This window comes from Clinocottus analis, unplaced genomic scaffold (assembly GCF_023055335.1).
Source record: "Clinocottus analis isolate CAN_PGR_092001 unplaced genomic scaffold, fCliAna1.0.p SCAF_6, whole genome shotgun sequence".
Lineage (NCBI taxonomy): Eukaryota > Metazoa > Chordata > Actinopteri > Perciformes > Cottidae > Clinocottus > Clinocottus analis.
The window spans coordinates 7061168-7086174 of NW_027176218.1; the positions used below are offsets into that span (position 1 = coordinate 7061168).

The 25007-nt window shown below is 39.7% G+C and overlaps 1 protein-coding gene across 4 annotated transcripts in view; it reads left to right on the top strand.

Moving 5' to 3' along the window:
* The first annotated feature begins 2162 nt into the window (after positions 1 to 2162).
* tp53i11b (tumor protein p53 inducible protein 11b) overlaps positions 2163 to 25007 on the top strand; it is a 30255-nt gene continuing 7410 nt past the window's right edge. The window contains exons 1-3 of one of the 4 annotated variants that reach the window (XM_068603965.1): positions 2163 to 2294; positions 5664 to 5777; positions 21701 to 21844. In XM_068603965.1, the coding sequence (XP_068460066.1) occupies positions 21716 to 21844 (129 nt within the window). In that variant the 5' untranslated portion in view covers positions 2163 to 2294; positions 5664 to 5777; positions 21701 to 21715. Of the gene's footprint in view, positions 2295 to 5015; positions 5033 to 5663; positions 5778 to 21700; positions 21845 to 25007 lie in introns of those variants that run through there. The other 3 variants (XM_068603966.1, XM_068603968.1, XM_068603967.1) reach the window with 3 other exon arrangements.

Sequence of the window (25007 nt, forward strand, 5' to 3'; positions counted from 1 at the left end):
AAATGAAGACATGACTTCCTCTATCCCTCAATGCAGTCTACAATCTTGTCAGTACTGGATGTTGGCGATATGATTTACAGGCACCGCACGCCACCATCTACACTTCACATGTTTTGCAGCGCAGCGCTCTGAGATTCAGATCAGGAGAAGAACTCATCACTGGGACTTGTACAGGAATAGAGGTCTGTCAGTCAGAAAATGCCTGCAATCCTCAGAATACATTTAAAAAGCACTGCCCAAAAAAAACAGGCCATTTATATTCTACAGCAGGCGTGTCTCACTCTGGGCACCCATGTGCACACTGGGCACATCGTTACATCGTTATCTTTTTGTGATACTAGAGATCATCTTAGATTTTGGATCCCGTTATATAGCATAAGTGATACCTTTTCCTGGTTTTAAAGGCTGCATTGCGGTAAAGGGGTTTCATTTTCTGAAAATAAAATCTCTGCTCAACACTATATCATTGCAATTTTTAAATTGAGGCATTTGGTCGAAACATTGTTATATTTGATTGTTTTTCCATATTTGCCCAGTCATACATTAAAAAGGTAAAAAATAAAAATAAATCGTACTTGGATTGGGCTTTGGTAATGTTTAGTAACACTACACCTATTATCTGGTCAAACACAGAATATTGATTTACACTAAGGCTACATTCTAAATCACTGCTCAGTTACATTTTTATTGAGTATAACTGGACTTTGTGTGAAACATATTGTCTAAGTCAATATGAAATACACATTTAATCCAGCCACTTAGGTCTTTCAAGTCTTGATATACAACATATAAGTGTCCCTCCACTGATAACCTTCATCACAGTTGCCCTCTGAGTAAAGAGTCGTATCAAAATTCTGACATGCAAATTAGAAATGTGACGCTATCGCTGTCTGACAGTCTCAATGCATAGGACCATTGGAAAGAAGCCTACACCAGAACATAAAATTACGATTTGGCCATGGTGTCAAAATAGATCAAAGTCACACAGTGGAGGAAAACATTCAGTTTGACCCTTCAGTTTGAATATCCAATGCTTTTCAGAGAACTGTGAGTTACAGTAAAGCTGTGTGCTGCTCCATGCTGCTAACCTCTGTGCACCTTTACTCTCCCACACCTTTCATTTTGCTTCTGCCAGCAAACCCCCGGAGGTCTTATTCTTCAACACCAACTCATCCTCTCTGTTCAAAGCTGGGGAGCTTGTTTTATTAGCACCTACATGAACATCCTTGATGCTGTTACAAAAGCAATTAAAGACAAATAACCCTGCCATATCCACTTGCACTCTAAATACAAAGTGTGAAAATAAATCAGAAGGCTGTTAAATTGTAACTGTTTTGCAGTATTAAGGCTTGATGTTGCATTACCAGGAATACAGAATAAGGAATATAAAATTATGAGTACAGAATAAGGAATACAAAATACGGACTCAGGATCAGCTTATTCCACAAACTGTTAATTCCACGAACTGTTCATTTCAGAAAAGGCAGATAGATGGAAAACAAATGAACAAGGACCATCTCTAACTCTATACATCATAATAGCACCTGCCAGGTAATAATGCATACATTTTGCTGTAAAGGCGCTTAATTGGAATGGCTTAACTGAGGAACGTTAATATGTAACTAATATGTAACTAATCCAACTATACAGGTATGCAAAGGCATCTATATTGAGAAAAAGAGTGAGTACAGATTTAAGCCATTATCTTTGAGTAGAAGCAACTTGCTTAGTGATTGAGGCCTGAAGCGAATCCTATAGAGTTTTTCTTAGTTGCTTTGTCAAAATCGAACGAAGCTCAGGATTCTCAAAACACTGATGAATTCTTAAATACACCTTATTTTCTCACTCTACTTTTTCATCACGTTTATTAAGTTACTGCTCATCAAAAAATGTCACTAAGGTGGTATTGCCTGAAAAGTAATGATAACAGATGGATCTAAAATTCTGTTTTTGAAATAAATCTTAAATTTTTACTGTAATCTGGTGTCAGTTTTAATTTCCAGGTGCAAAATGTGAGTACTTCTTCCATCGCTGCTAGTGAATCTAGACTTTTTGGTAAATTCAAAATCAGATTATTTTTTTTTACGGCTTCGTGCCAGTTCATGTATTACGGTAAAGTCCATATGCGCTCCGGTGAGAGCGCCGGTCATTACGGTAATGTCCAGCTCCTTAAATTGTTTGCTGCTCTGAGCTCTGCGAAAGCACGGAGCGCTGAGACGAGACGCCACACTGTCCACGCGGCTCAATCACGGTTCACGCTGACGCAAACTCTGGAGACCCCTCCACGTCCACCTGTAAGTTACACACGTATTGTGTGCTTTAAAAATATACATACCGTTGTCTTGAACTAAAACAACAATTTCACTTTAACTCGCTTCGAGCTGTTTTGTGACTGTCAACGTCTTGGGAGAGTGGGCTTGAAAAGAAGTCACGTCGCGCTTCGTTCTTCAAGATTTATCTTTTCTTTTTTTTTTCTCCATCAAATCCGGCGGTGAAGTTTCTTTGTTGTATTTAATTGTCGGTCACGTTCACAAAAGCTGGAGAAGGGAAGTTGACAACGGTTAACAGCTCTGTCAAACACGCAAAGAAAAGAACATACAAATATGTATTTTCGTGGCATTCAACGTTAAAATGTTTCTATCTTCAATAGAAGCCCCTTCATTTATCAAAAACACACAAAAAAAACCCGTTTAGCTCAATAACCGTATTAACGGCTGAGCTGCTCCGCCCCACCCTGGAACTGTGAAGTTATTTAGCAGTAAACGGTTAACATTAACTCCCAACGTTACCTTGATTTTTAAGTATTCAAAATAACAGGGCTGAGCTAATTTTATATTTCATTGATACGTCTGTAGTTTGACAACTACCTCACAAAATGAGGTAAACACGTTGAATAAATGTTAAGTTTCCAGAAGGAGGTGGCAGAGTGGACTGGCTTATAGGTGAAAGTGGATTAACCAGCGTGGTAGAACTGAGAGCCAGCATGTCTGTGTATTTCAGCCCATTAGCACTTGATGATGATTTCTTTGGAAAGATAAATGCACCAAACTTACCTGCGGTGTTTATCAAAAGAACGAGAGGAGACATGCACAGCAGTGTGCTGTGATGTTTCTATAAATATGACAGGAGCTTATGTTGGCATACACAGTTCAAATTTCTACTTTCCTTTTTGAAATTGTAATGGAGATCAAGCACAATGGTCAAAGCTGTGGACTGTTTTTTCCCTGAGAGAGATGGGGCTGCAGGGTGTGTGTTGGCGGTGTCGCCATACCTCACGGTTCATGCTGGTGTTTGTGTTAAGACTTGTCCCAAGAGCCTTTCAGCAATGCTGCTGCTGCACTGCCATGTTGTCAGTGTTGTGAGCGACCTATATCTCAATATGGAGCAGTCAGCAGGGAAAGTCTCAATCCAATGGCCTGTGATTCACTGGATTATTTGAATGTAAGCTTCATGTTAACTTCATTTTTTGCCCTCCTACTGAATTTGTTGAATGAAGGCATGAAGAACCGACAGACGACTAATAGTTGTGTTTTTCCTTCTAAATGACACTCGGCTGCACAACGCGTGACCACGTTTGTAAAGCTTAAAACATTTCAACATAAAACAAAAGCCAGTCAAGAAATGCTGGCTTGGGTCAAACAGAAGCCCGCAACATGAGGGATGAGACATCGTGGCTATTACATTCCTTGTAGTTCAAAAATGAAGGGAAAAAAAACAGCAGGAGACCGGTGAGCACTATTATTACCCCTCAGCATGAAGCCTTCTGAATGTCTTATTTAGTCTTTTTCATGAATCAAGCCATATTCCCATGCCAGCACTAGCACCTTTTTTTTTTCTTTTTTTCTTCTAATCGCCTCGCATTCAGGAATCAACATGTCATCCAGGCTCTGTGGGCAGGCGGGGGATTCTAATTGGCCGAGGAAAACAGGAGAGATGAAACAAGGCTTCCTTCTCTTTGTGCACACAGTGACAAAGTTTTCAGCTTTGTGGAGAATAAATAAAATGAATGTGGTTTGGGCTGCGGGTCATGTCTGTTGAAGATTGCTGTGCTGAGGTCGCCATCTTTTGCATTCACATACCAAAGGCATTTGTTCATCATTGCTAACATAAAATAACTCTACTTTCTGGCTGTCGAAGTGGCTCTGGTAAATGGGTCAGATCTGGTCTGATAATGACCTTTTAAGACTGCTTCCTTGCTTGTGACTGCAGGATATTGTCACCTAAGTCGCCTCTAAAGCGGCATGTTTTTCTCACTACACAAAACAGCACGACTCTGTGTTGCCTAGAGGTGGAACAAATTGTCTTACAACTGTCTGACCGATGGAAACATTACATAATGACCTTCCTATTCAAGGGCACAGATTCACTACAGGGCCCTTAGTGGTGGAAATAGTAATGCTATAATTACTACAAAAATGATTGTCATGAAATAATTTGTCTTTTGCACGTGTCCCTCTGCGCACAACCAGACCTGAATGAGAGTTAACCTGGTCTCAATAGAGCTGGTCTGTGAAGCTGAAATGATCCTTGGGGAGTTAAGCTGGAGCGTAATGTTGATGGTTGTGTGTTTCCTAAAGAGGCACCGAGGCAGGCAGCATCACAGAGTACAGCCCCGGGCAGTCCCACAGGTCCTTTACACACTATTGGCATGCTGTGTAGCCAAAGCAGATGGTGATTTTCCCCCCCAACCCCCAACCCCACCACCACCTCCCTCTCCCCATTTTTGTTTTGTTTTAACCCCCTTAGTGATTCATTAACGCTTCCAGTCACAATGCAGTCACCAATTATACAACAAACTGTAAGTATTGTACAGTTGTATGTGCTAAAAATAAAAAGTGTGAGGATAGTATTTATACCGCCTGAGGCACTTGTCCATGACTGATCAGATGGTTTATCTCTGAAGGAAGACTTACAAAAAAAAAAGAATTACCGCTTCCAATGTAGATCTCTTCTAGTGTTGTCTTGGTAGCGGTCACTTGTATGTATTCTTAAAATAGCAAAACATATGAATGTGCTTTTCCTCAGCAAAACGGTGAGAGCTATATTTAGTTTTGTATTTCAATGACTTCTGGTCCGTCTCCAGGGACCGCAGTGAGCCAGCAATACTCTCCTGACAATGAGGATGGCTTTCTTCTTGGCATCTTTGCTTTTCATTTCCTACTGCCTTGTGTGACAGTGGCTATGGCTTTGCCATAGGGTTCAATAATGAGACCCCGGCAGATGCGCCTCCTGTTTATTTCCAGTGGACAAGATTAGGGAAGCCAAGAAGACCATATGTTGCTTTTCAGACCTCAGTGTTAGGCTGCTCAAGTCATTGATTACATCTGCGGAAGACAGAAAAGCAATTCAGTTGTTGAGTGGTGTCAAAAGACAATCTCTGTGTATATTTGGCGAGTCATTTTCCTTAGGCGCTTCCAGCTGTCTGCATAAACTGAGCAAAATCTCATTTTGGATTCATTATCTTCTTTAATGTCTCTGCTTAATATTGTAATGTCTGACGTGTGCTATCTTTTGTTTGACTTGCGTGCATCGTCTATTTTCTGTTCAGAATTATTTCTGTGTCTTATATGGGACTTCTTTGGTCTTTGTAATCTGTGGTTATTTTCAAGAAGAGAAACATTTTTTTCTTTTTTTAAACATGTGCTACTATTTTCAATTGACAGGTACGTTGTAGTGGAGCCTGCAGGACACTTGACAGAGCCAGCAGCATCATCTTCACCACTCGGGGTGAGCAGCAAGGTTTGAACTCCCCATCGAATAGTGTCTGTTTTCAGTAAGTAATAGTTTGTTTCACTGATTTATATTCATTTTTGTTTAGTAATTTTAGTAGTTTGTGGCAAAAGGCCTGCAGTCACCTGAAATGAGGATTATACCAGTCTGTGCTGGTGAGCTCTCCAGAGAGCCATACTGTGTAGACTTGTTGTTTGGCCTGTATGTATTCACGCTCACAGTAGAGCTTTGTGATTATTTTGGGCTGCGTGTGTTTGTTTGTGCACGTGCGCAATTTCATTTCTTTTTATTTTTTATATATGGCTTCACATTTCCCTGTTGACATTTGGACAAAGTCACCTTTCAGTTCTTCTCAGCAGTGCTCGTACATCACGACCAACATGTCCATCCCTTGCATAGTATGTCTGCGTCACTGACCTCCGGGCAACCTCTTACTGCGAGGACTCAACTCTTAGTATGATGAGTGAAATGGAAATGTTTCAGCTGCTTAATGTTGAGCGTTGAGGCGGCAGCATTATCTTTCCATAGCTTCACATAATCTTCTCACAGCCCTCCATATGCAGGTTGATTAATTGTTGTCTAGTAGAAGAACGAGACACAAAGCACAGCCTTATTTTCATCATCAACCAAATAAACACATTTTGCTATCAAATATTTTTCAACAACCATGCAATTACAAAAACTAGTCATATTAAAGTTGTCAGGAAAAAAACATGCTCCTCTTCTAATCCTACAGACGCTTCACTCACTGATTTTTAAAAAAAACAAAAATAAACAGCAGCAGTTCATCGCTGAACTTTTGGTTCACTGTGTGTGCTGCTCGTGCGCTGCAACATTAATCATTTAAGGTTCATCCAGAGATTGCTTCACAAGTCATATTTTCTCTGTGAATTTAATGGAAACTACTGATTTTGGTCTTATCCTATATCTTTAAAAAATATATTTAAATGATCTTGAGCTACAACAAATTTATGATCGTGTTGATTATTTGCTTGGTTAATCATTTGGTCTACAAAATGTCAGCAAAATGGTGAATAATGTCTTCCGGCAAAGCCTAAGTAGATGTATTCAAATTGCTTCTTTTGGCCGATTAACAGTCAACATTGAAACATAATCAATTTGCTGTCATGGAAGACAAAAAAAACGGACAGACAAGTTGAAGCCTGTAGGATGTTGCTATTATGCTGGAAAAAATGACATGATGGCTGATTTATTTAATTTATTTTTTTTGTCAATAAAATAGCTGAATTTCAGATGAGACGTGTAAAGAAGCAGACCAAAAGCAAAATCAGAACTTGTTGTAAACTGTCAAATATTGTTGAATAATACATTCAGTAGCAGCTGTGTTTGTTCAACATTCTGCAGCAATATTTTTACATGGTTTCCCAAAACGATATATAATGGAGGAGCCACAAAGGCCACTTGTTTAATGAGTTTAATGAGTCTAATTTGTCTGACTCATCTCAGCATGTTATTGATCTCTCGCATTGCGTGTGTGCGTTCCTGCAGTGAAAATAAGACACCAGGCTGAAGTTTGCTCACCATCTCTGCAAATCAATTTCCTGTGGGAAACTCTGCTGTCAGACATTTGAGGCATTACAGGGTCCATCACATCCCTTTTTTTCCTACTTATTGGGAATGTAATGGCAGGCCAAGGGACACAGTTTGTACATTTTAGTTTAGAACTGGGCAATAAGTCCATTTTATGTTATGATGTTTTACAAAACTCGGTTGTTCAAATGAATAATTCTTAGTAGTTAATTGCAATTTTAAAAACTCAGAACTTGATTTATTTGTAATCGATAGATAGATAGATATAAAAAGTAAAACAAATAGTTTCACTTGTAATACATTTACAATGCAGTGGAGATAATTAACTAATGAACATGCAGTATATTTGCTAACAGTTGCCAAATGAGTAAATATTTTTGTAGAAATGTTTTTTTTTTAATGTTTTTATTTGGAGGATTTTTTTTTACTTCTGACAGGATGTCTGACATTGAGGCAGGGAACTTAAATTTAAAAAAGTAAAATTTTCTTGTACATAAAGAAAGCGACGCAAACACATTGGGCTCTTGCTGAGCGAATAAACTGACACCAATAGGACCATAAAGACAAACGCAACCTTTTCCCCCCTGATTAGAGATTTACCTCATCATGCTTGATCATCAGCCATCCTTTGCAGCCATTGATCTGCTACTGGCGACGGTTGATTCCCTCATTTGTTTCTGTGTAAACTCGGCTGAGCCCTCATGGCATTTATGGTGCTTGGTTAAAAACCTGATTAGCAAGCTGTGTGGGTGTTTTCACATTTACCAAGTGAGGTAGCTTTGGCATATGTGACGATTAGTTAACAATATAGAGTGTGACATAAATTTGCACTAATGGGCCTTGTAGAAGGAAAAACCTTTTGACGTAAAGTTGGAAATGTCAGTTTTACCTGTGAAAATATCAGCACATGCATACAAACTCATTATTTGCCAACTCTTTTGCTGGCCATGACCTTTCTTTTTATCTATTTTTGTCTCTCTGTAAAAAAAAGAAGATCCAATTAGCTTCAGGCAGGACTTCACAGATTGCTGCTGCTGTGGGCTGTTGAGCAAACTCGGCGCACACTTTATTTATTTTTTTAGTGACAAGCTGTCTGGCTTTTTTTTCTGGTATTCTAACATGGTTTGAATGCGTTTGCGGCAAAAATGTCCTGACATGGAAATCCTTGACAAACCAAGACTTTACTTCCGCCTGTCTGGCTCCTTGATAAGTGGCAAAGTGGTGTGTGTCTACTACTGAGCTGCATGTCACGTCCCGCCCTCTGAACCAGGACATAACGTTTCTAGAAGGGATGTGATGACCTGTCAAAGGAAATGACTGGAATTTTGTTGTTATTTCTGCACAATATGTTGCTGTCCAGCAACAAACTATCGACTACAACTGCTGTGTAACTTGCACAATGTTGAATGGCATGCTGTTTAGATGTACATTGCAATTTTAAAGAATGAATGCTTTGTATTTTCTGGACACCAGAAGAAGGTTTACCTTTTAGTCAGCTTCTACCATGCAATGCTCCACTTCGTGATCTTCTGTGACAGAACCTTTTATTATTTACAGTGCACTTTGTCTGCGGTTTAGGGAAATAAAGGACAAACCAATCCTAGTCTGAATAGTAACAAGACTGCGACGTGCCTGTGTTGTATAGGCAGCTGTGTGTATTGCACTGTTTGTGGAAGGTGCTCTGCTTACTGATGGTGGGTGGGGGGGGGGGGAGAATTGATTCAAATGTCTCTGTCATTGTCATCGTTTGTGAGCTCAACTCTGACCCAGTCTGTCTAAATCAGTGAATCCAATTTCATCGGAGTTGGCTATGAGCTGGAAGACGAGGGTTGCCTCTGATAGACTAGAACTCATGAGAGAAAGGGACGGGATATCAGCAAGAGAGTGCCTGCCTTTCAAAATGATCCAACCGAAAACCCAGCTCAGTGCTACCGACTCTTTTCCAATGAAAGCAGCGCTCGCGCCAACACTAACAGCCCATCCCTTCAGGCCTCCCTACAAAGAGACGCTGCCTGAAAGATTATCATTCTGAACATAAACATAATGACCGTAAACAACAAATGGCTGTTATTGGTACTCACAGCTGTCAACTGAGCAGCTTGTGGAAGACTGTGGTGACTGGCCCAAACAAAATGACTGTACGGGCAAAAAATATATCTAAAATAAATCTACCTACTTTGCACAATGTGAAAGCATTCAATAGAGTAGCTACCGATTTTAGCGATTATCTCTGGCTATGTGATCAGTTTGAACATGATCTAATGCTGGTTTACTTTTTTAATTTTAAGACAATATTTTAGTTCGGCGTTGGTTCTATATTTGACAATGCATTGCACACCTTGGCATATTTTGATCAACAAAGAAAATGATTTTATTCAGTATCGGCACTGATAGACACCTTTCATCCGATACCGAGCTCCAGGTCGTGTGTGTGGAGGGGGCTGGGGGGATTGTCAAAGGGGGTAAAAACAGTTGAGCAATTATGAAGCATTGAGCAAACCTCTGATGTCCAAAGTAGAAGATCATAAACTATCGGCACAACACACCTGCTGCACCAACTGAGGCATAACACCTGCAGAAGGGAGGTGTTATGTTGCTGCTGCAGCACTATTGTCAGCAAAATGATGGCCAAATAGCTTTATTCTGTTTCTCTGCTCGGTGTTCTACACCCTTCTGTCTCTTAAGCTATTAACGTTAAGAACAAAAATATGGCAGATAATTTAGTTGACTCAACCAAAGTCATTACTAACTTTGCTGCTTGGACTGTGTGATGGAGTTAACTCGTCCATGCTAACTATTGTCCCATTTGCTTTATTTTAGCTTTCCTTTTATTGCTCTTCTAGTGTGAGCCGTAGAAGAAAGTGATTTGTCACACTGGCCAACCAGCAAATGAAATGTCAACATCATCAATCCATGTAGCTCTTAAAACTAACAACTTTTTAAATTTATGTAGGTGGAAAAAAGTGTTCGCTGGCTCAATAACGGCAGCCCTGTGAAAATGCCTCTCTGTGACTGTATAAGTTATTGCTACAAGATTACAATAATAATGAAAATATTCCCCCGAGTGAAAATCCTTTGTGTATACACAGTCACTTATCATGAAAAACGGGCAACAATGTGAGCTCACGCTCAAAGTGTGCGACAACAAGATGGAAGTTGTTCTCGGTGTGGTGTACATCTGGCCTAATACCCCTTTTTTTTTTTTTTTTTTTTTTTTAAAACCTGACCGGCACTGACGCACACTAATGTTTTCTGACGTTATCTTGTAACCCTCTTGTTGGCTCATTTGCACTTTATAGCCAGTAGAAGTGTGCTTATTGCTCTGTGATCCCTGTGTGTACGTCTGTGTGCATGATTACCACCGTGCCTGGAATAAAGAGCGTATGATTAGCGGTATACGACAAGCTCTCTTACACGTGTTCAAGGGTGGATGTGAGATAACGGAAAATTAAAATGCAAATACTTAATGAAACTCCATTTCACAAGCTGGCATTACTAATGACATCCTGTAGGCTTTTAAAGACTCTCTTTTTGACCTTTTTTCCTCTAGAATTTCTTCAGGTGAAAGTAATTGCTAAAGAGACACAGATTGAGTACTCTTCGTCATCTGGCTGGGCTGCCTAGCAACCAGGTGGCGCTTCAACAAGAAAGATGAGCTGTGCAAGCAGGAAACGAGTGGAAGGCTTGAAATGGTGTCTTTATGATACCTCTCGAATCAATAATCTGTGCAATCACAATCCGTGCCATTAACATCGCTTAGTTTATTGTGGAAGAGACAAAGATATTTTTCCTTAGTTGCACATATTGAAGTATTAGCTTAAGTATTGCATTATTTTCTAAATGTGTTAATAGAAGGTATTTCTCCTCTGTTGTGGTTTGGCTGGGGGGGCTTCAGGTGGTGGGCAGCCTGAAAGCCGTTTAGCCTGATTAAACACTCACTCATTGACGGGGAGGCAATGTAATTGTCCCCAGCCGTGTGGGTTTCTCAAAGAACACAAAAACATGTCTGCTCCACTCTCCATTGTGCACTACAAATAGCAGATTATCGCACTTTGTTTCTAGTTCAACGCAATGGTTGACAAGATCAGAGAAGCGGAAGAATACAAACAGAAAAGTGAAGATAATGACAGTTTAAGATAATGAGCTTGATGCAGAACTACGATGGTTTTGCATACATTGACTGCTTTAAAACAAAATGTTTAGTGGTTTAAAATGGTGCTGGAGTATTGACATGCATCAAACCCAGAGGTCCACGTTTTAAGATCAGAAACTTGGACCAAGTGTGCAGCTCTTCCCGTAATGTTTCAATCTAAACCTAGTTTACCCATCTGCAGCCCCAATATGTATGCAGGGCTTTCTTTATGCACTTCTTTCATTCATTCTTGGAAAAAAGACTGTCAAAACTGAACTTGATAAGTGTATGATCTCCAAACAGTTTAGTTTCAAAATTAACCATTTTGTACAATCATGGTTTGAGTTTTTCATTTTCGAATCTTGTGTCCTCTGTCTCTACACTTCCTGCCCTGGTGATTGTCTGAGATTGTCTGTTTGTCTACCTGGTGCCTGATTGTGGATTCCCTGCACCTGTGCTGCCCTCATTGTGTCCACCTGTTGCTCGTTACCTCCTCTTGTATTTAAACCCCATTTGTCTCCTTGTTGGTTCGTACTGTGTGGTCCTGTCCCTGTTTTTTTTTTTTCTTCTGTTCTGGTCGGTTTTTGAGAACCCTTTTCCTTTTTGTTGGAATTCAATATTATTTGAACTGTTCAACAGCATTTGGGTCCCATTTCCTCCATCCCATGATCTACACTAATCTTATTTTTGATTTCCCCATTTTTAGGCTCCAATCTACCGCTTGCTTTGTAGTGTTTCCACAAGGAGTTTTGTCAAGCAGCTGTGCATTTTGTCTCTGAGGTATTTAGCACGTTTCACGGACATGAGAAGGGCCCAGTTGTAGATGTTATGTTTGACTAAATGAGCCTTCTTGACTCTCCATCTCCCTCCTGTCCTATTCTGCATCTCTTGCCATAATTTCCTGTCACTCCCGTTTACCGTGTCCTATCTAATGACGTAAAATACTTTCGCAACTTACAAAAAATAACATGACTCAGGTTTGTCATTTTTACATACAGCTGGAAAAAATCCCTGCCTCCCCTAATCCAACTAATCTCAGATTCATCATGACATCCTCTGCCAGCTGCAGATTTACCGAACTCATCCGAGGATTCCAAAAAGTAAAATTTGACTGAGCTCAATGTTCAGAGATTTCAGTGACCGCATTGTTAAAAAAAAATAAATGTTACGTTGGTCTGTCGACATCGGCCTTAAATGACATTCAAATAAACATTGTAAAATAAACACAAGTTGTGTAATTAACTTTATTGTAAAATATAATTTAATATGTATAGGAAATTGAGGAAGTTTAATTGATAACCCTAATGTTAGTTAGTTGATGATCTGAAAAACACTATTTAGAAATGCACCGACACGAGTATTGGGTTAATAAACCATGAATTTGATCCGATCCGCCAACTGCCCTTCTCTATCCATCAATAACGTGCTGCTGGATGGTGTCGAGGGTTTTCTATCTATATCCCGGCTCGTCGACTCTGGCTGCTGAAAGTGGAGATGGCAAGTTTATTTTTGGGGATACATTTTTATTTAGCAGCTGTGCTGTTTAATGCATGTAGGGAAAACATTGCGGTGGCTTCAAAATGTCGTCATTACTGATAATTACCAGTCACAAATTGAACAACTACTTAGATTGTAGACCCAAAATAAACTCATAACCATGATTATAATTCTGTTTGAAGCAAAACATATTTCTCGGCACTATAAAAAAGTTTCACTTTGTCTTTTACACATTTTAAGCAAGTAATGATGCTTATTCTTCGCACAAGTAAAAAAGAACCTTATTATAGCAATATACAATGATTTCTGTAGTTGAATATAATTTGCCTTCAGCAAAGTGCAGTAGAACAACCTGTGGTTGTGTGGTCAAGGGTCTCTGGTTGCCTTTGAGTAGTGCTAAAACAGCTCCTGGATATGCCAGCAGTCTCGGTGGAGAAAATAATTGGGTGCACAATAACTATTTATTCTACATCATTAAAGCCTGCATCAATGATTATTGAACTAGTCTTGGCTAAAAAAAAAAAAAAGACCTGGCACAACAAGTGTTTGACATCTTGTGTTTTCCAGCCACCTGTGACTCTGCTTCTCCATTTCCTCTGACTTGTAACTGTCGATTCTTCTCTACGGTCATTTAAGAGGTTGCCGTTTGTGACGCTGTTGACTTGATGTGCAATATACTGACTGGTGTTTCTATTTCGTCCATCCAATTTATATTGATTTGTATAAAGCAATCCTGCTCACTCCAGCCTCTAGAGTGAGCATGACATTCATGATTTTTTTTACAGCTTGCCTTTAAATATTTATTCAATGTGTCATAATGATGACAACAATGCCTCTGCAGACATATTGACTGCAATAATATGCTGCTGCACAGGTCTTTACAGCAACCTCAATTGGTAGTCACTGCATAGCTGTAATGATTATATATAAGTAGTCATGATTACTTTGTGCACTGCAAGACAAAAGACAGAGACAAACCTTCACGTCACCTTTTGTTGGTCTGTACGTGTGCAAGCGAGACCTCATCTTAGTCCTTTCTTTATTTGTGATAGAGCCCTGCTGAGCTCTGATGGTTTTGCCTCTTTGAGGAGCTTGATTGCTGCGCGTGTGCACTAAGTGTCAGCGCTGCGTTCCCTCACCACTGCTTTGCTGCGTCGGCTTCAGTTGGCCTGCCGCGTCAATATGGCTCTAAAGAAAGAAAAAACAATCACTGGCAGGCTTTATTCTTCATACTACTAAAGCCCCCTGCACCTTCAACACGATGCCCCACACAACATCAATAGAACAGATGGTAAATGTAAGCCACCTGTCATTGTTACATGCCAGTAAGCTATACATTGTCGTCTTGGGATTGAGTACAAATCTGTCAACTCTAGTGTAAGTTGTATTATATTGGATGGCTGGACAGTTCATATTCACAACACTTGATGTGAGTGTGGGCTCCTACTGACGCTGGTGACTGAATCTGTGATTTTAGAGTGTTGCATTATCAGGTTTTGGTATTAAGGGATTAAATACACTGGAGGTAAAAACATGATTGATCATGTACAGGACAATTGTTTTTAATTGAGCGTTGATAACATGTTCTTTTGAAAACACATTGGTGCGATTAACTACTCTATTTGTTCCTTTTTTTTATTTTTATTTTTTTTAGTCTAAATTCAACAAATTAACGTAAGGTAATGCCTCTTTCCTAGTTAAATGTAGAAAAAAATAGTTGCTCAAAAAATGTAATCCTAATGCACACCGAACTTTCCAGGTTCATTCGTTCGAAAGGTTTTTATGTAATGTTTGATCATGTATCAATTGTTTTGATTTATATAACTTTTCTCATTCCTTAAAACATGGCCAAAATTAACAATATTTGTTTTATTTATGGAGTGACGTTCCCTCTGTCAAAACCTTTGACTCTAATATGTTAATGAAATGAAACTAGGATTTTTAACCTGGCTTCATCCTATGTTACAATTTCTGTTCAGGAAATGTATTTGTGGTACGATTTTGCATATTCAAGCATGCATCTCTAGAAACCCTTCTAATACACACTAACAGTGCTCAGACCAGACGCTGCAAATATAATGTATTGGGAGTCCTTTGATTTCTTGTAATTGATTCATGAAGGAGTAGTTGTAGTGCTGTAATTTGAACTGTCGTTATCCACCATCCCTACAGCTGAGTTCATAGGACAATGCTTGAAATTGTTCTTCAGAAATGCACTTTCTTAAGCGGTATCATACTTTTAAAGACTGTAGCTCCAATTCTGATTTGTATATGTAGAAACAGTTTTTCAGTTTAGCCTTGTTGGAGCTTATCCTAACAGATGTAGTCTTGACATCTTTGTACAGTGAGTGACTACTGGGATACTTGGCTTTGTATGTAATTTCAATAAACAAACAAGGATAACTCTTACATAATCACGTTGGAGTCGGTCAACAAGAAGGACATCTTCTTTGCTGCAGTGTAATAACCAAATATTAGGCAGGTAAACTCCAAATCCCAGGGATTCCTTTGGATAAGTTCATTCCACGGTGACTGTGCCCCGATTTTTAAAAGAGCATTAATCTCGTTGATTTTGCACAATAATCCATTGTTGGTAGCTGGCTGAGGAGCTGTTCTCCCCTTTGACTGCATACACAGCTTCTCTAAGTTGTATAGAGTACAGTTTCCAGGGTATGCATTGGAGGCCTGTTCTGACTCAAGATAGGAATTCACTGCCTCCTCCATTGTCCTTTGTTTATCACCAGCTGTCATGAGTAACGCTTTCTGTTTTCGCTGCCCTTTTGCCACAACGGAACCTCATTTGTAATTTCCACCGCATCCGAGCCAGCATCTGTTTGGCAGGGAAACCATTACTTTAGTTGATTTGAAGAAAATTATGAGTTCCAACAACCCTGGATGGCTGGGTACTTCTACAAGATCAATATGTCCACTTAGCCAAATGTAATGTACAGATTGCTGGAAGCGGTGACGATGTCACGGTCAACTAAATGTGTGACTGTGCAGGCCACACGGAGAGAAAAGACACAATCTAAGACTTGTCGTGTGGCAGTTGTTTTGTTTTTTGTTGCCGTGCATAATTTCCTGAGTTTCTATTTCTGGTCTTACAATTCACATCTCCGACACAAGAGGCTGTCACAATATTTTGAACAGTCTCTCAATCTAATGTTCATTAAAATACAATTGGTGACTTTACATTGGAATACTTGCAATTCTCATTTTCATTCTGATTCATCAAATTTGAGGTTGCACTTGCAGACATATTGTAAATTGTGTTATCTCATCCACTCTGGCAGGTAGAAGTTCAATTAAATGTTAACTAATACAAGCTACTCGTACAGACTATTATACACCAGCATTAGGGTTGTCAGGATATAACAGACCAGATGTCAACACCTTGTATTTTCCATGCAGTGTTTTAATCTACTCTCCATAGCAGTGTTTGTTTGGAGCTGCAATGACTCTCTTGTAATGAGGTCGCCATCTAAATTGACTGTTTATTCACACCAGCACACAATAAAAGCCTTCTATTAGCGCTTGTGTAGTGTGTATCAATCTACTGAGTCATTAACTTGGAACCAAAATTCACAATTGAGTTTGGCTTGCATTCACAAACGGGCAACATATCTTGAGGTTAGTGCAACAAGCCAGTTGCCGTGCCAGTCATTCACACTTTAGCGGGTGCAAATGAGCCGCCGGAGCTTGAAGATGCGCCTGCAGGGGCCCGGTCATCTGTAAAAGCAATTGAGAAGGTTATGTGAAGGTGATGTTGGCATTTTGGTGTTGCTCCTCTGCTGCAGGAAAGATGACTAGAAAGTCATCCAACATGTTAATGCTCATGTGAGGGCATCACCCTGATGTGCAGATCACCCAAACATTTAATCTTGCGGTAATCTGCACGTTTTAAATGTAGCCAAGGTGGAGCTAATTGAAAACGCACCTTATTTTGTTGTATGTATTTTCTGTTTTATATCATAACCAGCGTAATAACTCAACCGTGACTTTTTTTTGTACTGTCAAGCTCCTAGTCTCCTGCTCAAATAGGTGAAGAAAGAAAATGATGTAAAACTTTTATCCAAGTGTAGATTGTTTTGGACAATCCTCTAATGCTCAACACAATACCAAAAAAAAAACACTCTAGTTTCTTACGCTGTTCTCGTTCTAGCTAAACACTGACACACTTTTGGTTCTGATCACATTTGGTAATGGTGCTGCGCAACAGAGCTTTCCTGGAGGCTTCAATGGGAGTAAATCCTTTTACTGTAGGTATCCAAGGTTGTTGTGGAAATGCTGAGTACCCACAGGCTTCAAAGGGATGTCCTGCAGTTCCCAACTCTCTTTCCCTCAGCATGAGCTGGTCATTTTGGCCTGCGTCACGGAAAACATGTGCCTAAGTCTTCCCCAGTAATTGGATGTGGTCGCACATAATCAGAGATGCACCAAGACGGCCACAAAAGGTTCTTCAGTTACAAACGCAATAAACGAAAGCTAAACACAAGTTAAAGTACAGGTGTGAAGTACAGAAGTTTTAGTCACTGCATATTAATCAGACATTGGCAATGATAAGGACCATGCATGTTAACCTCAAATGTCAATTTCACGGTGACACTAAATGAAAAGTCAGAGCGTCATCAAAGCCAGCATTGTGCAACGCACTGTGAACCAGGAAGGTCTGCGGCAACATCTGTGCCATTCCTTCGTGCAGATGGCGTGAAATTTGACTGTATAAGTGTGAGGGAATTAACCTGATTGTGAGGAAATATCAAAGAACATCCTCTACGCACCATGGATTATTGTATCAAATTACATGGCAAAATGCTGCGACAAGTAGTTCTTCAGCAGCAGTTGGGGAGCCTTCGTCCGTTTCAGCAGTAAGACAACACAAACAATGGACTTTTGACATCTGGAATACATAACGTTAAATGATCTTCCTGTCTTCCGCTTAAAGTTCTACTATGCTGAAGAGCCAGTATTCCTCAGGGCAATGAGATCCATACCATTAATGCTAACCGTGGGTGGTAATACATTTACGAAGGTCAGTTTTGTTAAGCGTGGGCTCGAGGGACCGGCTTTTCATTGAGCATGAACTGCTCGCACTCGTTTCTACATTCTGGTAGAAGTGTTTTGTGCGATATACATAACCTTTTACGATGCTGTTATATACCCCAAAAAAGGAGTGAGGGATTAAAGAAATGAGTTGAGGCAGCTGTAGTGGCTGCTTTCTTTTGAGTAACATTTGTTCATGGTCGCTCCTCTGGTGTGATAAGATAGATAGATAGATAGATAGATAGATAGATAGATAGATAGATAGATAGATAGATTGATTGATTTCCCACAAGCTCAACAATGATGTTTTTTGTTCATATTGCTCTCGGGCTATGATTCCTTCTTCCCTCCAGGTGGACTAACACGTCCCCACACTTTATTTTATTTTATATTTTCTAATGTGACACGGCCATATTCCATCTTTCTCTGGCTGGGAAGTGAATGCATTGATATTCTGCAAAGACGAGCACAATCACAGAAGGTGGGGACAAATAACCCCCATCTCTTCAGACTGCATCAATAGCAGGCTGTCTAGAGTACATCCCTGATGCCCCTTCCACTTGAGGGCATGTCATTATCAGACATGCAATGCTTTTCGAGGACTCTGCCAATATAGCTTTGTATGTTATTGTAGTCTTGCCATCCTCATATTTTGTTTTTGCATTGTGTGTGTTCATTTTTAGGTAAGTATATCTTAAATAGTTTCAACTAATATAGCATATCTTCATTAAACAAATACTTCAGACCATGTATACTAAAGTATCTTTACTAACATGGCACTGATGCTGAGAAGTCTTCTGGCAGTATATTTGGGATTCTGGCAAAGTTTTAAATGCTTAGTACTTTTCATATAATTGAAGTAGAGCGAGAACACTGTTTTAACAGAAAGCTCTGCTCTGTAATGTATAAAAACAACCTTACTGAGCTCTCGTTGGGTGGAAAAAACACCTTTCCAGGTTTCAGTGGAGAGACAAAACTCCTAGTCCTTTGCTAATCTGCACATATCTATGTACATTGTATTCTTAAGTGACTATAGCTCATACTTCATGTAATCGCTCACTCTTATACTGAAAAGAAGCCACTCATTAGGAAAGCATGTCTTATCTCCAGTTACACCGATCAGACTCTTCCATTACCAAAAAAATGGCACTTCCAGCTGTGAGGAAAATGGCTGCGGAATCACACTGGTGGCTCTGTCAGCAGACACCTCATCATCAAAGGTGGCTTCAATTGTAAAGGTGCTTTCAACAATTAGGAAATGATTGGTCCATCAGTTACTAGGCAACTGCATCCGCATTATCTGGCAAGTCAAAGAGCTGCTATGTAATTTTATGTGTGGAGAATTGTGTGATCTACCATTGCATGCAGTGTGCCGTGTCTTATTTATGGCTTCATCACAGATACAATTGGTACACCAAGATCAACATTCAGGGACCAAAATACTATTGCTGCTAGTTTTTTACATTTACAGTGATATTTTTGTTTTTTGGCAACTAGCTCTATTCTGTGGTTGCAAAAGCAGGAAGGATGATTAACCGGTTTACTTATCTGAGAGTGGAGAGGTTGTAGAAGTGGTGGCTTTCATAGCCATGAAATGAGAAAAGATATGAAGGTGGACAATAGGGCTGAAGAAACCATAGAAGTCTTTTTATATGGAAATGCATGCATAGGCAATGAATAGTTGCATCAAAGGATACCTTTTACATAGCCAAACAAAGCAAGTTTGTGTTTTAATGACTTCTCATCTAGCGTCTTATAACTTTTTTTTTTGTTCCTGTAAGGTTGTTCCACAAGCAAATCAACATGGACTTATTTCTCACAACTAGGAGAGTGCCTGTCTGCATGAGTGCCAAAGATCCCTTTTTACTTTCTTTCCTCTTGCTGCTGGCTAGATAAAAGGGAAAGTCTAGTGCCTCTAATGCATTGTGTGGGAGTGAAAGGTTTGACATTACATGTTTAACCTTTTACGGACCACTCACACGTATGTATGCCACGACTGGGGATGTTGTTGAGCCTTTCTTTACGTACAATAGACATAAATGTGCTCGGATAAGCACACTTTCTAGTCCCATCTTTCTGTTCCAGCCAAAGCAATGTAATGTTGTTCAAGTCTCACTGCAGCATGTCTTTACGTTATAAATTAAGCCAATTTTCACTTCATGATTTAGCTAAGTGATGTCTTCATGTTGCCCAAAGAGAAGCAGCTAATTACATTTGAGACACTTGAAGCATGAAGTGCTTTGTATTTTTTTTTACTTAGTAATTTACTGTATTGAATACTCAGTCAGTTTGATTCATCGTCATATTTCCTACTAATATCGAATCAACAGATTTGCCCAACAGAAGTTCCAAGTGAGCATCCAATGAAACTGCAGCTTCAAAAATTATATTTTTTTTTTTATCAAAACCTCTGACTGAGCCATCACTAAAATGGAATATAGCCCACATAATTTTGTATTGGAGAGCTTTAGCATGTTATACGTGATCTCTGTCGAGCTTGGCCTCTGCAATCAAACCAACGTTTTGTTTATTTACTTGATGCCTAATATGTACCTCTGTGGTGACACACTTTTTGTTGGTGGAAAACTGAGCACTTTGTGTTTTCCTGTTGGTACTGATGTGTTCTTTTTTTTTTACCCCTTTCATGGAGACAACGCTCTGTTCAGTGGTGCCTGCTTCCTTGAAAGACTGATTCAGTTATTATTATAGATGTTTTTACTTCTTTACAGAATTGCCCTTTTAGAGTGACCATGAATATTTTGAAAATCCGCTACATTGTGTGTGTGTGCTCGAGGTTACACTATTTTGTCGATTATTCTCTCTTGATTTGACTTGCTTGTCCCCATTGACTCCACAGGCACTATTCATTAACGCAGATCAATAGGACCACATGCAGCAGCAGATCCTGCCATCTCTGTTGGCAACCAACAAGGGCAGAAAAATAAATGGCATGTTAATGGTCGTCATTTACAGTTCTGTGCATTGAATGGGTTGTCTGACATGTATAGATCAGAAATTTAATGATGATGAGCTGTATTCATTATAAAGCCCTAATGTATTCTGTTAACAGCATTTCTACTATAACGGATTAAGGAGACTTTGTTTTATTGTTACATTTTGTGAACTACATTATATATTGAAAAACTAACAAAGCTAGCTGGCTGTGCAGCAGTGTAGCCTTAGTCCGCTTTAATCATGGCAGCATGCAGGGATAAAAATGAGTCATGCTGAGGGCTTATTGCACAAAACTGCCAAATCAACTTGATTAGATTCTTGGAATAAATGCCATGAAGTATTCATTTCAAATGAAACCTGAATGTATCTAGCAAAGGTTAGTGCATTTAGCCGTGTCAACGACACAAGCCAATATGGAAACGGGGGCACTGGGGCCTAAAAGTCCAGCTCGATATACCCGCGTGAGTGTACGTATCATTGGCCTTTGAGAGGGCACTTGCGTCCTGGTGGGTCGAGGCTGTCTGGCTCCTGCCTCCAGTCTGACTTAAGAGGAAGGCTTCATGGGTTGCCTGTATTTGCTTGACTCATGTTATGTAATTGTGTTGCATAAATCAAGTCCTCAGGGGATTATTGGTAGATGTCTCTTCCAGCCTGTGCTGTAGAGATAATAACAGAGAAAAAGCTCCACTAATTATTCTTTTTTATAAAAGAATAATATTTCTTTTCATATTCCATTTTTTTTTCATATTCACTCAACAATGCTACCATAAACTGTGTGTCTCTCCTTCTCAGGTGTGTGTGTGTACCATGTCGTCTAAGCCTCACCCTCCGCTGATGAAGAAGCACAGCCAGACAGACCTGATAAGCCGCCTGAAGAGCCGGAAGATTCTTGGAGTCGGTGGCGAGGATGACGATGGCGAAGTGCACCGCTCAAAGGTTAGATCCACGTCACAGGATTTTCTAATGTCATTTTTATTCAATATGGGCAGTGATTGTCGACAAAGGCAAATAGCCAGTGCTTTAGCGTGACAATCAACTCGGTCATAAATGTAGCACACATGTCAAACCATCAGTGAAATGGATAATGTTGCAGCAGGGCACAAACACAAATGACACTCAACCCTCGATGCTTTTATCAAGCCTGAGCAGAGCTATGGATTCATTTTTAAAAGCCACTATGTGCTGCTAATTGTCTCATCACTCTCTTGTGTATTTGCTCCGTACGCTTCATTGAATCTAGATCACGTTATCTCATAAGCTGCTGCAGCTCCATTGAGATGTGACTGGCTCCCCTGAGAGATTCATATTGTGTATTATATTCCTGCCTTGCATGTATTTGCACATTTTATATAGACAGTGCCCAATGATGTGTAAACCAAAGCACAACGGCACACATGCAGCAGGATCATGCCAGGAGACACAAAAGCACTTGTAGCTCTACATTCATGCATGTTGAGCTGCACAGTTGCAGACCGACTGTAATGTCTGGTTTTGTTTCAGAGGACTCTGATAAAAAAGAATCACTGAAATCTTTATTAGATTGCGTTTGAATGAGCTCAGGCAGAGCTGACTGTTCCTCACTGAAATATTAATCAGGCAAGTGGGAGAAGGGAACCGAACAGTAGGGAGCAGGCATACGGTGGTGGCTCATAACTTGCGATGAGATCTCGCCCCCCACCCCCTCCTTTTCTCAGTCCTTCTGAGTGTTTGTTTTCTCTCTCAATGTTTTAGCAGGGAGCCTAACCCAGACATCTGCCACTCAGATGTCGTTCAAAAAGCGTACTGATGAACAACATCAAAGGCAATAAAACTCATCTTATTTGAGAAGGATTATCTCGGTTAAATACAAGTTGTAATGATTGCAAGGTGAGCCAGCAAAAGTGTCCTTAACTGTGGAATTGACCCCAATTTAGAGCATTTTACAATGTGCTGCATTGAGTTGTTGTATTTATCCTTGCCACAAGTGTTTGTGGCCAGAGACCCATGGGATCCAACATGTAGCTGTATAGCAGGAGTTGGTTTCAAAGGGAAACGGTTGACTTTATCGCTGGGCTCCCAGTAAACAAAGGAGGGAAATGCTCCTTTCGTCCACTGGCTGTCTCTTCCTGTCTCTTTTACTGCTTGGCGATAAGACTACCGTTCCTATTACTTATCCTTAAGTGAGTGCAACTGTGCCAAGAAATATTATCCATTCTGCCGCGTTAACCCACTGGTTCACTATCCGAGCACCGGAGCCATGAATCAACAACCGAGCGTGAGCCCAGGCCTTCATGGATGAGACCAACAACATTGTTTTGTGTCACAATTGTGATACATTTTGTTGTGTCCCAGAGGATTACCGCTGAGACGTGTGCATTGGTGATCACAATCTAATGTGACTGCATCAACTGTCAACATATTTTGTTTGGTGTATATGTGATTCTTCTTCCTCTTCTAATATATTTTTCACGCTCTCTAGCTGATAAGTTGCCTTTTTTTTCTTCTTTTTTTACTGATTTGTAGCTGCCTGTGTGACTCAAGAGGCCAGACCTTAGCAGCTGTGGAGAGAGATGCTCAATCACAAACTGCATTGTGTATTTCTTCCTTTTCCTGTTTCTCCCTCTCTCCCAAACTCCCTTCCGCTGTATTCCACCCCCTAAGCCAACTCCTTGCCTTCAGTTGATGCTCATTTCCCTCTTGAGTATTTCTCATGCCAGTCATGAATATTTATGTGTTCCTGTCAAAAACGGGCCCTGAAACCGTGGCACAGGAAGGCTGATTCACCTGGTCACGTGATCACAGCTGGCAGAGACTGATCCATGTACAGGCACCTCAATTCAGCGCAAGAGGACTCTAGCTATTTTTTTTTTTTTTTTACTCCTACAGTGTCTTTTCTTAAGGGCTCTGCTCTAAAATCAAAGCAGCATTCATGAGAGACCATGTCTAAGAAAAATGCGGAACAGAGATTCCTTTATTTCCCTCATTCCATATTCGGCACAATGAACTTTTTCATATCTTCTATTTTTGATATCATGGAATGCAAAAATTAGTCTCATTTAATCTGATTGTCACATTTCTGTTAGCCACATTACATATACCAAACGATAACATTGCAACTAACTTATGAAAGTTGTTACAGATATCCAACCTATTTTAGACCTTGAACTCATAAGGATATTTCTCAGGATTTGATGGAGTAACTGAATGCAACAGTCCTGAGTAATACTTTCATTGCCTTGTGAAAGTATTTACACCCTTTGGCATTTTTCCTATTTTGTTGCAATACAACTCCAGAAAAATGAAAATCTGTTTTTGTTTGAATTTTATGCAATGGACTTTTACAAAATAAAAATAAAAATGTTCAAAATAAATGAATGTGGGACTTCTGAATGTAATGGCACCAGGGCATCAAAGTTAAGGGGTAAATACATATGCATACGTCACTTTATTTTTTTTTTTCTTTTTATTATTTCCCTTCATTTTGACTTGTCTGACCATTTCATGAAAATCCAAATAAAAAGCCATTTTAATTCTGGGTGGTTAAGACCTTTGCAAAGCACTGTACAGTGCGTGGTGGGCGAACAGCAGAAGGTAAAGCCATTAAACCTGTGACTGGAGCTTTCTGGTTTGTCATGAATCATAGTTACATTTCATCCTGGCATCAACCAGAAAAATACTTCCCAATTGATTGTAAACAATGCTAGCCAGAAAATAATTCATCTTCTCTGCTTTAGTGGGTTTAGAGGTTCAGTGGCTCACTGAAACACAAGAGCAGGTTTTGAGGGATAAGATGTTTAATGACTAAGGGAACTCATTGATCTTATGAGGGTGATGAGACCTGAAGGCTTTGGATGAAGGAATACAACGATTTAACGAACAATTGTAATTTCTCTGTGGGTTACGGTCTGTTAGTGCCCTCGGTGTGGTTTATCTGAAACTGTTTGTTTACCTCCAGGTCCTTGTGTATTTTAAGAAAAAACAATCTGAATTTGTCAACATTTGAGCGAATAACCACCTCGCGTGCAAAAAGTATCAGTGCTCCTGCTCTCCAAACTACCTTTTTTTTTTTTTCCTTTTTAAAAAATAAATAAATTTACAGACGTATAAACCTTAACCTTTT